General features: G+C 42.3%; 1 protein-coding gene and 1 long non-coding RNA gene across 8 annotated transcripts in view; one reads left to right on the top strand and one right to left on the bottom strand.

Moving 5' to 3' along the window:
- Positions 1-14,954, top strand: part of LOC120614372 (uncharacterized) — a 120,269-nt gene that overhangs the window by 63,347 nt on the left and 41,968 nt on the right. The gene's annotated exons all lie outside the window — the stretch shown is intronic.
- ATP10B (ATPase phospholipid transporting 10B (putative)) overlaps positions 2,299-14,954 on the bottom strand; it is a 135,486-nt gene continuing 122,830 nt past the window's right edge. For 4 of the 6 annotated variants that reach the window (XM_039877159.1, XM_039877174.1, XM_039877167.1 and 1 more), the window contains 2 exons: positions 10,087-10,274; positions 4,875-5,334 (listed from right to left, as the gene is read on the bottom strand). In XM_039877159.1, coding sequence (XP_039733093.1) covers positions 4,875-5,334; positions 10,087-10,274 — 648 coding nt within the window. Of the gene's footprint in view, positions 5,335-10,086; positions 10,275-14,954 lie in introns of all 6 variants that reach the window. The other 2 variants (XM_039877200.1, XM_039877190.1) reach the window with 2 other exon arrangements.

Below are 14,954 nucleotides of genomic sequence, written 5' to 3' on the forward strand. Positions count from 1 at the left end.
GGTGGTCTTGGTACCTGAGGTGCCTGGGCTTACCCATCCCCTCTCATAGACTGAGGGTCAGGGGAGATGGTGGCAGTCTAAATAAAGGCGGAGGAGGGGCTGAGGGGCAGTGACAGCATGGATGGTGTGCTGGGGACTGCTCTTGGTGCTTTAAGTAGTGAGCAGTTTTTCTTTGGGGCGGGGTGGAGTTGGAGGTGTTACAGACTAAAGCTCCTCTCCCCCTGCTCCTTACACACCTCACCGCCATGTGCTGGGTACTGGGACAGCAGAGAACAGATCGCAGGGTCCTTCCCCTGGATCTCCAGTGTGTGTGTGTGTGTGTGTGTGGTGGCAAAGTGGCAGGTGGTGTGGCAGGTGGTGTGGTGGTAGGTGTGTGTGTGTGTGTGCACACACCATTATGAGACTTAACCACAGTACAGCTACATAGTGTAAACTGACCATCGAGGGTCATTCCTACACTGTAACCAGCCTCTCCAAATGGCCTTTAGAGCCACAGAATGTGAGAACCAGCCCAGTTCTCACCTTGAGCATTTGGGGAATCTGACTGAACCTCACTTTGAGGTTGAACTCTTGGGAGGGGTTTGTCACAGCAGAAACGGCTGTCAAAGCCAGACTTGAAGTCTGGCCTCCTGACCCCTGGCTTGGTTCCGCCTCCCCCGGTTCCCTGCTCTGGCTGCAGGAAGAGCCGTCAGGTGCAGCTGCTCCTCCACCGATGCTAGGTGGCACCAGCACGCCTTTGAACAGTAAGGCTCCTGTCTGAAAATGCTTGGATCCTCTTTGTGGGGTCCTGACGTTTGGGCTGGGCAGCACTCCCCAGAAGGCCTGCCTGCTCGGGGCACTGCCCCAGCTCCTGGTCCCCACCTTCACCAGTGTAGTCCAGCCTGGGTCCCATATACCCCCTTGGTTTTCGGATTACCTGGGAGAATGTACTCTTGTGTGATCAATTTTTCCTGGGGGCTCTCTGTGCAAAATGGAAGGTTCTGGCTGGGTGATCAGCTCAGGGGGAGACATTTGAGGGCAATGCAGGCACTAGTTCTGGTTCTCCTTAGGTGCTGTTACCGTCTTTCCTTCCTTAAGCTTTGTCTTACGGAAGACAAACCCTGCCGACACAGTGTGGGCTTTCCCCAGGTCACGTGGCCAGTCTGCGACGGGAGGGAGTTCAGGCTTGCTAAGCACTGCACTACTTGTCTCTCACGAGAAAGTCGAGAAGACAGGACCCTCTGTCGCTTGGTCCCTCCTCTCCCTCCAGCCCCATCTCATGGTTGTTAGTTAGCTCTGTGGCTAAGAGGAGTCCAGGCTCTGGTTTCAGACTTCTGGGATTAGAATGCCGCCTCCCCACTTGTTCGTGGTGCGACTGCCAAATTTATGTCACCTCTCTCTGCCTCAGTTTCTCCTTTTGTAAATGGGATGTGGTAGATTGCAAATGGCCTCAAATTTCTTTGTAGCTCCTCTCATTGAAGGTAGAGTGTACTTTCTCGACCCTCTTAAACCTGGGCTGGTCCTGTGCCTTGCTTCTCTAGAATGTTGTGGAAACAGTGGTGTGTGGCTTCTGAGTCGAGGCTTTGCAGTTTGCGCTGTCATTCCCAGAACACTGCGGCCACGCGACTCGGCTGGCTGGCATCCTTGAGGATGAGAGACCACTGGAGGAACATCCCAGCCGTCCAGCCTAAACGGCCCACTCACATGAATCACTGTGTTAACCTACTAAATTTTGGGAGTGATTTGTCGTGTCACCAAAGCTAAATGAAATAGGGGAGAATAATAGTACTTACCTCGTCGTTGCTGTGAGGTTCCCGTGATGTGCGTTGGTTAGGCCAGCACCTAGCGCACAGTAAGCTAATGGGGTTGTGACCAGTGACATCGTCACTGGGCACTTGCTCTTGCTCATCGGGTTTTAGTCACACTGACCTTTCTTTTTTAATTTTTTGAATATACCATAAGGTTTTTAGGGCTTCCCTACTTAATTCTGTCATGGTTATTACGGTCTCAGCTAAAACCTGTCCTTGGGGAGGCCCTGGCTGAGGACTCGCCGCCTCCCGTCCTCTCTGTCTCCCCGTCTGGACTAAATCTCTCGAGGGCAGGAGCTGGGCCTGTTGTTTCTCTCTCTTTTATCCTTGCTGCCACCCCCATTGCCGTGTATTGCAGACCCTCACTCGGTATTTGTTGAATGAGTGAGAAAAGGGGTGCCTAATCCTATGGGTTTGGGGTTAGTGTCAGGCTTCCAGGAAGAGGAGGTAGCCAGGTTGGAGTTTCAGAGAGAGGGGACTGTGTGTGCTGCTTCTCGTTCTTATTGCCAGTTTGGTTTATGTCACACTCTTACATTGGACCAAATATGTTCCTGATACTCCATGTCCGATAAGTCTGTGAGCTTCTTTAAGACAGGGATGAGTTCCTCGCAGCCCCTAGCACGTCACCAGGCAGCTGGTATGGGCTTAACAGAAGTTTACTGGATAGATAAATAGGTGGATGGGTGGATAAATGGACGAATGCATTAATAGATGACAATGCAAAGAAGCATGAATGGATGAGACTACTCAGAACTGGAAGCAACTATGAAAAACCATGTTTATTATTTTTCCTTCTAATAAAAGATGACACATTTCCAGTCAATCAGTAAAAAGTCATAAATAAATAAAAATGTATTAAGTACAATCATTAGCATTATATTATAGGGAAAAAGAGTTGCATATCCTTTTTCCCTAAGGTGGTATGTTGAATAGTCACAGTTGGTCTGATTTACAGAGAAGGGCAAGAGTAGGTGACTAGTTGTTCCAGGACTGAGGATTCCCAGGATGTGGGACTTTTAACGCTAAAACTGGGGAAATTCCGGGCAAACCGGGATGGCCAGTCATGCAAGAGAGAGAGCAGCATCACAATGATGGGTGCGGTTTGGCATTTAGGGGCTGGAGTCAGACATTTTTCTCAATTTCCTCATCACCTCTTTCCCTCTTAACTCGGAAATAAAAATCTGTTATTAATGAGGGTAGCATAGCTTTCAAAGGATTTCATATCCTGTGTAATTTTGACTTGATCCGTATGCCAAGTTCTAACCTCATTTGTAGGTGCGCCTTCCTGCTTCAGGGCTTCGGGCTCCTGGTGAGCTGGGGCAGAACTAAGATCTGTGTCCCGCATCTCCTGAGGCCAGTGTTCTTCCCACTACTCTGTTCTTTTCTGAGACATCCTGTCTCATCTGGCTTTCAGGAGTGGGCAGATTGTGTGGGGAAAGGGAGAACCTTGAGATCCAATTTTTGGCCTGTCCTCACCTTATTTGGGACAATTCATGTCATTACTGCTTTGCCCGATGTGTTTATCTGTTCCTCCTCTAGTGATCCTCATGTAGGAGTCTCACAACTACCCACCAGCTGGCCAGTGCTGGTGGCATGTGGCAGAGTCAGTGAGAGAGATCTAGTGTGCTGGCTCCAGGATGCTGCTGCAAACGGCCCCTCCAGTTCGGGTTTGGCAGCAGGGTAGTCAGAGGACCAGCTCAGTCTTCCATTAGCTAACCTGATTGTTGAGATGTTTTGGGGCATCTTTGCTAAGAAGCTACTCAAGTGAGGTGGCTGTGACTCTTAGGCTCAAAGATTTGTCACATCCATACCTAATCTGTAGGGATTTCGCCTAATATATAGGTACCACCTTAAGGAGAAAGGGTTTGGCAGCCCTCCCTAACTTACCTTAAAGGACTAGAGATGGGCTACTCTTGCCCATAGTAGACCTAGCTTCTCTTGACAGCCTATTAAAATTCTGTCATCCATTCTTTTATTTCAACACTGTTTTGGGCTCTGACATTTTTGGCACTTACCACGTTTAGGGGTAAGAAGTCTATGTAATTCTTCTCCTCTCTGTGAAGTGAGATGAGACTTCCTCTGACTCTCCCTCATTTAACGGAAGCATGTGCCAGTATCTTCCAGATGGTGCTATTCTGGGATAAGCTTAATGAATAGGATTTAACATTGGTCTTACTCTTTAAGATGTCATTGTTTGGGCTCTGAGTTGCTCTGTCATATAGGTCCATTCCTGGTGGAGATGTGCTAAGAACTGACCTTAGAGTTTTCTGTTCTGAGAGCTGAAGGAACATGGGTATGTTTATTTAAAAATAAATATAAATAGCTTTAAAAAAGTGCTGCCTGTATCCTCTTGGTAGATACCCCAGACTGTGGGACATAAAGTCTGTCAGCTAAAGCATGGGGTTTCTGGCATACCCATTTCTCTTAGTATGCGTATGTTCTTTCTGCTTCTTAACACTAGTTGTGGCCCTACAACCCTCAGAAGTATCTGTGGCTCTGAGTTAAAGTTTAGTTTTCATATTTAGATGTGGTTTTCTTTGGCTTACAGACAAAAAGTGACCCAAGTCTTTGTGAATGAGAGGGATATTAACCCCAATATGGCCATCACTGCAATACAATAAATATGAAACACCTGTGTATATGAAAATTAAACTCTGGCACTGAGGGGTGAGGTGATGATTTGACAGGCCCAGAAACTTCCATAGTCTGAGAAGTTGCATGGGTTGATACATTTCTTAGAATCTTGGAAACTTAGGGCCCAGTTGCACTGGGCCATAAGCTGTACAGACTCTGTATTATTCTGAGCTAAAAAATTTGAGAACTTGATGCAATAAAAACGTAGCCTTTTTATAAAAACTCTTTGCAAGATGTGCTGCCTGGCAGCAGGAGAAAACTAGAGTTCGACTGGTTTCCAGTCTTTTTTTTGTCAAACTCCTTGGGGCCAGCACTTCCTCTAAGGAAGTCAGGCCTGATGAGTAAAGAATAAGAATGACAAATTCCTTCCTCCATTGAAGAGGAAGAGTCTTGGGTTAATTAGGCCACGATCAGGCAGCCTCCTCTGAGTCTATACAGATTTCCGCAGGCCCCTCATATGGTCAGTGAACTCTGGGATCGGAGGTGGCTGCCCTTGATCGAGTGTCTGCAGATGTCAGCCTGTCCTCTGGAGGATGCCCCGGAAGCCATTGCGCTGTTAGGCCCTAGATGAACGTGATCTCCAGATGAGAGTTTAGCTGAGGAGTCCACTGAGCATGGGTCATTCCCTGTGTGGTCTCTGCTGCTTCTCTCTCCACGCAGCACCCTGTCCTCCTTGCACGTCTTCTCGGGAGAGCTGGAGCTCTTTGAGGTGTCGGCTCTCAAGTCCTGTTCAGGGACAGGTGGCACTGGGTGGTGGGTGGGCTGAGCCTCTCCAGGGACAGGGGCAGCCATCTGTTTGCTTCTCCAGCTCTGGATTTCCAGGTCTCTTTTGTCCATGGGGAGTTTGTCAATTTTCTGAGCTTTTGAGATGAGAGATTTCCCATAAGTTCCTTGTAGAGATAGGAAAAAATACCTGGTGGGGGAATAAGAAATAACAGAATACAGTTATTTTTTGATTTTTGACTTCTTGAATTTCAGCATTAAAAGGGCCCTTAGAATCCAACTCCCCACTCAGGGCAAGCTCCTTTTTGCTACGTTCCTGATTGATGGCTATCAAATCTATGCCTGGGCACCTCTGGGATTTGGGAGTTCAATAACAACAATATATAACAGCTAACATTTATTACGTACCAGGACTATATTAAGAGCTTTATGTATTATTAACTATTCTCCCAACAATCCTATGTGGCTGGTGCTTCTGTTTCTCCTGTGTTATACATGAGGAAACTGAGGCAGTGAGCGAATGATTTTCAGAGCCACACAGTGGTCGAGCTGTGGTCAGAACCAAGCCCTCTGGATCACGAGGCTTTCATGTACCATGTACAAGGGCAGTCCATTCTATTTCTATTCTCATTTAGGCAGATTTACTTTGCAATGTCAGCCCTTTGTGGAACTTATGTAGTTTTTAAATACATGTTCTTAAATCTGTGGGTCATGCCGACTTCACAGCATCACTGTTATCACTATTTGCCAGATGAAGAAATAGGCACCAAGAGACGGGATGGGGTTTCCAAGTTCTCCTGAGAAGTTACTAGATCCTGCTGATGGTTAGCTCAGGGTTCCTATCCCCTGGCCAAGTGCATGTAGCTTGTATTGGACTCTGGAATTGGGAGTCTCTATCTGTGCCTGGAATCTTTTCCCTGTTCCAAGTTTAGGAAGGGAAGGAATGAGGTGGTGAATAAAACTGTGTGATCTATGGAGAAAGCGTACCATCTTGTGAAACTCATGTCCTTTCTTTGGGTGTCAGTTTCTTTATCTAAAAAGTAATCCAGTTGGTTCAGAGGACATCTAAGATCTTTTCCAGAAATAATCCTTTTTAAATTTTTTATTTCTAAAGCCTTATAAGCAGAGAGGCTCCCATCCTTCTGCTATGCCCAAAAGCTTCAGGGTGACCTCACAGTGGGCAAGGGGTTCCTGAAGATCACAGCGGACCCCATGGCACCAGATAAAAGTACCCCCATTCTTTCTCATCGCACACAGGGAGGCGGTGCAGGTGGCCGTGTTCATGTTTGAGGAAAGACTCAACTGCTTGCCTGGAAACTGGAATTTTCTCAGTTTAAACCTTTCCCCCAAGCCACCACTCTCCTTGTCCATTCATTTATTTCAACAAATACTTGTCACTTCCCTACAGTGGGCCAGGCCCTAAGGGATTAAGCTTAGAACAAGACAGAGTTCCTACCCTCATGAGGCACCTGAAGCAGAGGGAACAGCAGTGAGAATGCCAGACACCTGACCCAGCGTGAGACACCTCCCTTGAGGAAGAAACCGAAGGATGCATAGAAGGTAACCAGGCAAAGGAGGATGAAAGCCAAACCCCCAGAACGATGGCTGAAATGGTGGAGAGTGAGGATAAGAGTGTGGGGAAACACGACGCAGAAGGGGTGGGCAGGGCCAGAGCACGAAAGGCCTGAACCACGCTTTGGTTTTGTGCCTTATCGTAAATGCCTTGGGAATCCCTTAAAGATTTATAAACAGATGACAGGATTATACTTTGATACAGTGGTAATGGATTACGGTAAAACCAAATAGACTATCGAAGTAATTTGGAATGAAAGGATGATAACTTGTCCGTGGTGGTGGCTGTAGAAATGGGAAATTGCAGATGGATTTGAGAAATATGTAGCAGATAGAATTGTCAGGACTTGGGGATAGGCTAGATGTGGGCATGAGGTGGTGGGCAGTATCCAGGATCACTCCCAGGGGTCTGCCTTGGTCTCAAGTGGAAAAACCTCTGCAAGAGACCCAAGGTTCTTGGATGGTGGTGGTGGTGAATAAAGGGTGGATCATGAATTAAATTATAAATGTCTCCCAGTTTCTTTGGACTTACATGCCCATTGGAGGTGATGAATAGGTAGCGAGAAAGGTGTATCTGAAGTTCAGAAGAGAGGTCTGGGCTGGGAAATTTGTGCTAGAGATTCATCTGTTAAAAATACTTCACAATAGTGGTGGCTATGTCTATGGAGAGACTATAAAGTTAGAAGACAAAAGAACCTAAGACTCAAGGCTCGACATACACTGTGTCAAGGACATGAACCAGCAAAGAAAACTGAGGAGGAGAAAAACCAAGAGAGTGTTGGGTTACTGAGGTCACAGGGAGGCTGACTGTCCAAGGATTGGTGTCATCTATTGTAGCTGTTAAGATGCTCATTGTGTTTTCAAGTTAGTGTGTTAGTTTCTTTTTTTTCTTTTTTTTTATGCCTGTAAAACAATTTACATGTTCCTAGTTTAAGAGAATCTGTACAGTTCTTTTACATTGGTTTAATTAATTAGACCAAGATTAGAGAAGTCATGGTTAGTGGGCTAATTATCACAAGTTTGGTGAGTAAAATCCAGCTCCATTATGATAAAGGTAGCTTGCAACTTCAAGTGAACAAACACTTTTCTATAGCAAACATTCTATCATGTAGGTTTCTATAACAAACATTAATTTCTTCAAGGTTACAAGTCAGTAGTCTTAGGAACTATCAAAATAATCCTTTCTCAGAAGAAATCTCTTTGCTTTTCTTAGTAAACAGAATTAAACAGAAATCCAACTTTAAAATGATAATATAGAATAAGCAAAGATTTAACTTAAGTGCTATGGTAACTAACAAGTAAATATTTGCTAACTTTTCCCTGACTTGTCTCTGTTTAACAAGCTGTAATGTTGAATGCCTGTCTTTTCAAAGCACATATCAACAGTCTTTTTATACTTTTCAAGGGTCTTCATCAAGCTGGTAGCTTTCGGCTCCAATTGTGCTTTCTAGCCAAGGGTAAGACGAAGAATATGGTAATTTATTTCCATACCCCAAATAATACACAAAACAGGACTGAGGTGCTCAGCCCTTGGTCAGTCGTGATCACCATCATTTTTAACCTCCAAAGTGTGGACAAAGTATTTAAGCCACATATCTGATGCCCCTCTCCATGAGGGTACACTCCTCACGGTCTCTCCCAGGGTCCATCTCTCTGGGGTTGGGCTGAAGGGGTGTAGTGGCTTGTGCTTGTTCTTAATGACTTCCCACTCTTCGCTCTCAGGGCCCTCTGTGAAAACTGTTGTATTATAGTCAGACACGTCTGAATTGTTCACTGGATTGCAGGCTTCTTGAGAGCAAGGGTCCTGTTTTATTCCTCTTTCTATTCCTTTAACATCCATTGCTCTTTTATCTCTGAGTGCAGCCACTGTCCCTAGAACTAAGTGTTGGTTATATAATGAGAAGGAGGATACCTTCTGTCTAGGAGTTAATGGTCAAAGGCAAACAGATAATTTATAACAAATGGGATCAAGGCAGTGACAGAGAGATACATCCAGGTGATGGAGCACACGGGAGAGGGGGGACCTGTTTTAGCCTCAGAAGGTAGGTGAAGGCATGGAAGGTTTGGAATAGGTCATGCCTGAAATAATGTCAAAGGGTCAGGAGGTCTGGTAACGGGAAGGTTGTTCTTATTAGAAGTAACAGCACAAGCTACGGGAGAAAGGGCATGGGCCTTTCGGGAGGCACAGGAAGCTTGGTGGTGAGAAGCCCGAAGTTCGAGGCAGGGAGTGGGGCGATGAGGCTGTCGAGACCAGTGGCAGCCAAGCAGGGAGCCCACGCACACAGTGCACGTTTAGAACTCAGCCAACATGTGTGTTTGGCATCTTGTTATCTTCACCCTCTAACCCTGCAGCGGAGGTCAGGGTTCTGAGGTGGCTTAGGAAGAGGACATGGAGACTAACCTAGGTTCAGCAACTTGCCAAATTTATTCAGGGAGGTGCTGTCTGCTGATTTTGGATTAAAAAAGTTGCAATGGCCTGTTTTTAATACAGCTTATAATGATAAAGTGGTTGCATTTTGATATTCACAGTATTGAGATCGTGAGGATGTAGTGAGGCCAAGTCTTGTCTGTGGGAGGGTACATCATTGTCAAGTTCACCAATTACTCTGACTAGGTAGTATGCATGGAGAATAGAACACTGGCCACTGAGTTGGCCAAGCATCTCCTACAGGGATTTGTGATGGGCTTGTGGAGACAGATTCTGGTCCCTCTTGGGACTTGAGTTGTCATATGAGCAAGTGGGACTAGAACCACAGCTCTGCCTGACTTCTAGGTGATGGCAAAAACAAAATGAGGGGCTACATAGGAGAGTGTGTGTCAGGAGTGAGCTCCAAGGAAACACAAGGTGCTGCTATTTTTCTAGAGAAGGCAAATGCAGAGGGTTTAGGCTGAAAATGTTAGAAATAGTCTGAGTGTGAATGATTTGTTTGGCTAGTGTGTTAACAAATTTGAGAAATATTAAGAAGTTGGCTATTTCATGCAAAATTTGCATTTCTGGGAAGAGTCTGAAGCTCTGGAATGCTGAACTTGATCTCTCCTGGAGGCAGTGATCGGGTGAGGCTGAAAAAGTCTTTTCTTCCTATGTATGTACTTTACCTGGTTTGCTGCGGTTGTTTGCCTGTCCCTGTGGGCACATGCGTGTGAGACTTGGGCTAATTAAGGACCATAGAATTATCACTCTCATTTTATAGATGTCATGACGAGGCCAGACCAAATTTGGTGACTTGGCTACTCTGTGGCTGACTTGGGACTAGCACCCTGTCTTCGATACAACCACCTCAAGGATCCCAGTCAGGAGTCAGACTTCTGCCTCTTGGGTTAAGAAAATGGCTTATTAAGTTCTGGGAAGAAAACAGCCCTGTGCACAAACCTTGGGAGAAGAGCCGCGACTGGTGTGAGCAAGCAGACGAGGTAGAAAGTGGGGTCTGAAAGCTGGCCTTCCATCACCCAGTAGGGGTTGGCGGGACTGTTGCAGGTGACACAGGTGGCGTTGTACACTAGGGTTACCACAAAGTACATGAGGAAGCTGCCTGCGAGAACCAGCCCGTGGATGATGGTCTGGAAGGAAAGAAGTAAACGCTGTTGAAGGTCATGCTACTTGGGTAACTTTGTTTTAAGCTTTTTTTTTTTTTTTCCGGAAATGTAATAGACAAAAAATTACCAAAAACTGTACAGTTTAATGGATCATTATAAAGCAAACCCCTATATTGTTGCTACCACTTAGCAATTGAACACACATACCCCCAAGAACCCTTAAATCTTCTGTCTCACCCTTGACTTTGGGGATAACTTCCAAGATACCCTTTGATAGGTTTTGCCACCTTTCTGTTTCTCTGTATAGACTTTTTAAAATGTTAGTAAATAGAATCATATTTTGTGATTATTTTTCCTCCTCAGTATTACATTTGTGTGAATCCATTTTTTTACATGTTCAGTGTCCTGTTGTCTAATCTCGTTTTGTCCTGCCTGTTCGTGCTGTTTTCTTTCCCCATTCTTGTCCTCTTTTAAACTTGACTATTTTGTATTTTATTTCCCCCTTTGCTAGTTTGAAAGTTACACATACCATTTCTAGCCTTTACCGATGACTCAGTAAATGATAATAAGCGTTCTTAACTTACCACAGTCTGTTTCTAACTACTTTCCCCTCCTGAATTGTACAAGGGCTTTTGAGCACTTGACTCTGTTTACTTCCCTCCTGACATATTGTTACTGTATATTTAATTCCCTCAGTTTTTTAAACCACACAAGTCATTATTATAGTTCAATATGGTCAATATTCATTAAAATTTACTAACATCTACTAAAATTTACCACTCTCTATGCCTTAATTCCTTCTTGCGTCTGGGACCTTCCACCTGAGATGTCTTCTTCCCTTTTGCTTTAAGCATATCCTTTATAATTGCCTTTCGTGGGAGTCTGCTGGTGATTTATTCTCTGATACTTTATTTCATTCTCATTCTTGAAAGATATTTCTGATGGATATAGAATTCTTGTTTGGCAGTCATTTTCTTTCAGCCCATTTAAAGTACCATTTCACTGTCTTCTGGCTTCCGTTGTTGCTATTGAGAAGTTAGCAGTTCTTTACCTGTTGTTGTTCTTTCTCAAAACCTGGCTGCTTTTATGACGTTTATTTTGTCTTTAGTGTTCTATAGTTTCCTTATGATAAATATGGATTTCTTTTTATCTTGCTTGGGTTTTACTGACTTTTTTGAAACTGTGGATTGATATATTTCATCACTTCTGCAAAATTCTCAAGTCACTATCTTTTAAAATATTCCCTGTCTCATTTCCTTCTGAGTCTGATCATATATATGTTAGCTCTTTTAAGCTACCACTCTATTTTCTATATATTTAATGCCTCTTCTATAATTTTCATTATTTTTCCTGTTTTACATTTTGAATAATTTGACCAATTCACTAATTCTCTTCAGCTGTGCCTAATTTGCAGTTAGACCAGCCATAGACACAAACTATAGTTGTTGTATTTTTTATTTCTAAATGTTTTTTTTTTTGGTCTCTTTTCCAGTCTTCCAGGTTGCTTTATATAGTTTACCACTCCAGATAGTTTAAAGCTTATTCTTTATTTCTTTGAACATAGTAAATATAGTTTTTCTATAATTTATATTTGATAATATCTATGCTTGAAATATTTGTTTCTGATGTTTGTTTATTTCGGTCCCCACTAATGAGTTCTTGTTTCCTTGAAAGCTTGTTTATTTTTGAGTATGTGATGCTCATTGCCTTTGAAAAGTTTGTGGGGACAATTTGAGATTTAGGATGAGATACCTTTGTCTTGAGTTTGGCTCACACAGCTGATATGAGCCTGGGCTGCAAATCTGTATGAGGCCAACCTGTGTTGTCCTTCATACTCGTTGTCCCTGCCCTGTTCAGCACAGAGGGAATGATCTATCTGCAGCCTTTGCTAGGGAGGCTGTACAGGCAGGTCCATTTTTGTGCTTCCCTTTACCCTGAAGCTCTAGCCTTTGGGGATCCTAATTTATTGTGGTCTCTTAATAGATTCCCGCCTTGAGTGCCTGAGTTTTGATTTCTAAACTTTATGCTCAGTCAAGTCTGCCAAAAACAAAGTTCATTTTGTGCAAGGTTGCAAACAACCTCAAGGAAACGGAGGCTTTGGCTTAGTTTACTTCTCTAGAATCTCCTTTTTCCATAGGCTTTTGTTTTACTACTATCCTGTCAACTTGTTTATGCTTTTAAGGCGGGTTTTTAAAAAAACTTTTTAGTTGTTTTCAGTGAGAGAGGTGATCTGAATAATCCAGCCCTTGTTCCAGAAGAAAGCAATTAACTAAGTTTTTAAAAATTGCTTTTGCGGGGACTGTGAAAACTGACACAGCCATTAAAATTCATGTTAGGTTTCCACCAAGGGAAGGAACAGACTCTCCCGAAGCTTCAGACATTTTCAAAAAGGAAATACATTTTTTAATAACAATTCTAGTAGTTGACTCCTTTCCCAAGAGCACCAGAAATCACTGGAAACTATGGGGAGACCTAATCTAGAGATGCTTTAGGTGGATTAATCATGCTGAATGGTGAGTGAAAGGAATAGCTTCTCTCTTTCAAAGCAGATGGACTCAGTGCTTTGGGAAAATGGGCTTAGCAACCAATCAGAGGATATAGAGTCTTTTTTAGTGTCATCACCTATTTATTATCCAATCAAGGCCTGATTATATTTTGAAGAGCATTTTGAAAGGTTAAAAGAATATCTAATGGTTAAGAGGATCATGGAGGGCAGAGTTCCTCTTGGGAAATATCTTGGACTAGTTTTTTAAAAATATAAGTTGTTGTGAAATGTTTCAAGCATACAGACAAGGAACCTCATATACCCAACATCCAGCTTTATTAATTTTAACTTTATGTAATATTTGCCCCAGAATTTTATTAAAATATTAGTCTTATAGAAACAAAGTACCCATGTATCCCTTGTAAATGCTTTCTCCTTAATCTTGGACATAAATTCAGTATTCATCATTTGTATGCATATTTTATGCAAACACATTTATGTAGCCATGTTTATGGATGCTTTTACATTTTATCATGTACGTTTATCCTCTTTTTAAACTAGACATGCTTTGTGGTTTTATCTATGTTGATAGATATAACTCTATTCATTTTAACTGTCCTATAGTATAAATATGCCACATTTTATTTTCCTGTTGATAAACATTTAGGTTCCATTTTTTTTGCTATTAAAGACAATGGTATAATAAACACTCTTGTACAAACCTCCCTATACACATGCAAGACTATCCCCAGGGTGCATGCTTAGAAGTGGAATTGCAACACCGCATACAAGCACTTGAACTCCTCTAGCTAGTTTCCGATTGCTTTCCAGAGTGGTGATGTCAGTCACCGTCTACTAACAGGGTATGGAAGTTCCTTGGTTGGGCTTTATTGTCTTTCACACAGTGCTTAGTTGCTTTGCCAATTTATTTAGAATTTTTACGTCTATGTTCACTTAGATTGTCTATAGAGATTGGTCTATAATATCTTTTCTCAAACTGTCCATGCTGATTTTGGTGTATCAGGATTGTTCTAATCATAAAAATTGCTTGTCTTTTCTTATTTTTCTGATCTGTGAAAAAATCGGTGTGCGAGAGATTATCTAGGCTGGTGAGTTTGGGGACAGGATTACTTATTCAGTTTCTTTAATGGTGATCGGCTTGTTCAGTTTTGCCGAATGATCTTAACTATGTTTTGTTAAATTTTACATTTAAAGAAATGATCGACTTGGTTTACATTTAAAGATTTTTAAAAATTGATTGTAATTAGTCTTTTTCATTCCTGGTATTGTTTGTGGCCTTTTTGTGTCATTTCTTGGATTGGTTTTGCCAGATGTTAGTTTTATTAGGGTTTTTGAGGAGCTCAATTTTGGTCATATTGATTCTTTTCATTGTTTCCTTGATCTTTTTCTCATTTTCTTTCTTTAGATTTACATGGTCATTTTTTAAGTACGTCGAGTCGATTTCTCATTTCTTCAGTGAAACGTAAACTGCATCTCACAAATTATGTATATGTATTTTTATAGTCATTCAGCAACAAATGTAATTTCCATTGTGATTTACTCTTGACCTCGGGAGTTATTTAGAAGTGCATTTTGAAAATTTCTAGCATGTTTGGTTTGGCTTTTTATTGCTTGTTTCAAATCTAAATGTTGTCAGAGAACATGATCTTTAAAAAGATAATGATTCTTTCAAATTCCTTGTGAGTCAGAATTTGGTCTTGTAAATGTTTGGTAAGTAGTCTGTGTGGCTGAATAGATGTGTGTTTATTTGGAGCAGGATTTCATATATTAGATCTAACTATATTAGATTAAGTGTGATAATTTAAAGCTTCTATATTCTTTTTTCCTATTTGATCTGTTTCTGATAGAGTTGTATAAAAATCTCATACTGTGATTATGAATTTGTCTATTTCTCCTTACGCTTGCTGGATAAAAAAATCTGATAACTTTTGCTTTTAATAGGTGAATTAAATCATTTGCACTTATAGATGCTGATACGTTTGGATTTATTTAGAATATCTTGTATTTTTTGTGCGCCATCATTTTCTTCTTACCTTTTCATCTTCTCTCCACATCTTACAGAATGGATAGTTTCCTAATCTTTTTTTTTTCCATTCTTTTATGGTTAACCTGAAGTATTTAAGATACTAAATGAATATGGATTTTTTTTATGGAAAAAATGGTTACCTGTATTTCTATTCTCCTATTCACGATGAAAG

The sequence above is a fragment of the Pteropus medius genome, unplaced genomic scaffold (assembly GCF_902729225.1).
Source record: "Pteropus medius unplaced genomic scaffold, Ma_sr-lr_union100, whole genome shotgun sequence".
NCBI lineage: Eukaryota > Metazoa > Chordata > Mammalia > Chiroptera > Pteropodidae > Pteropus > Pteropus medius.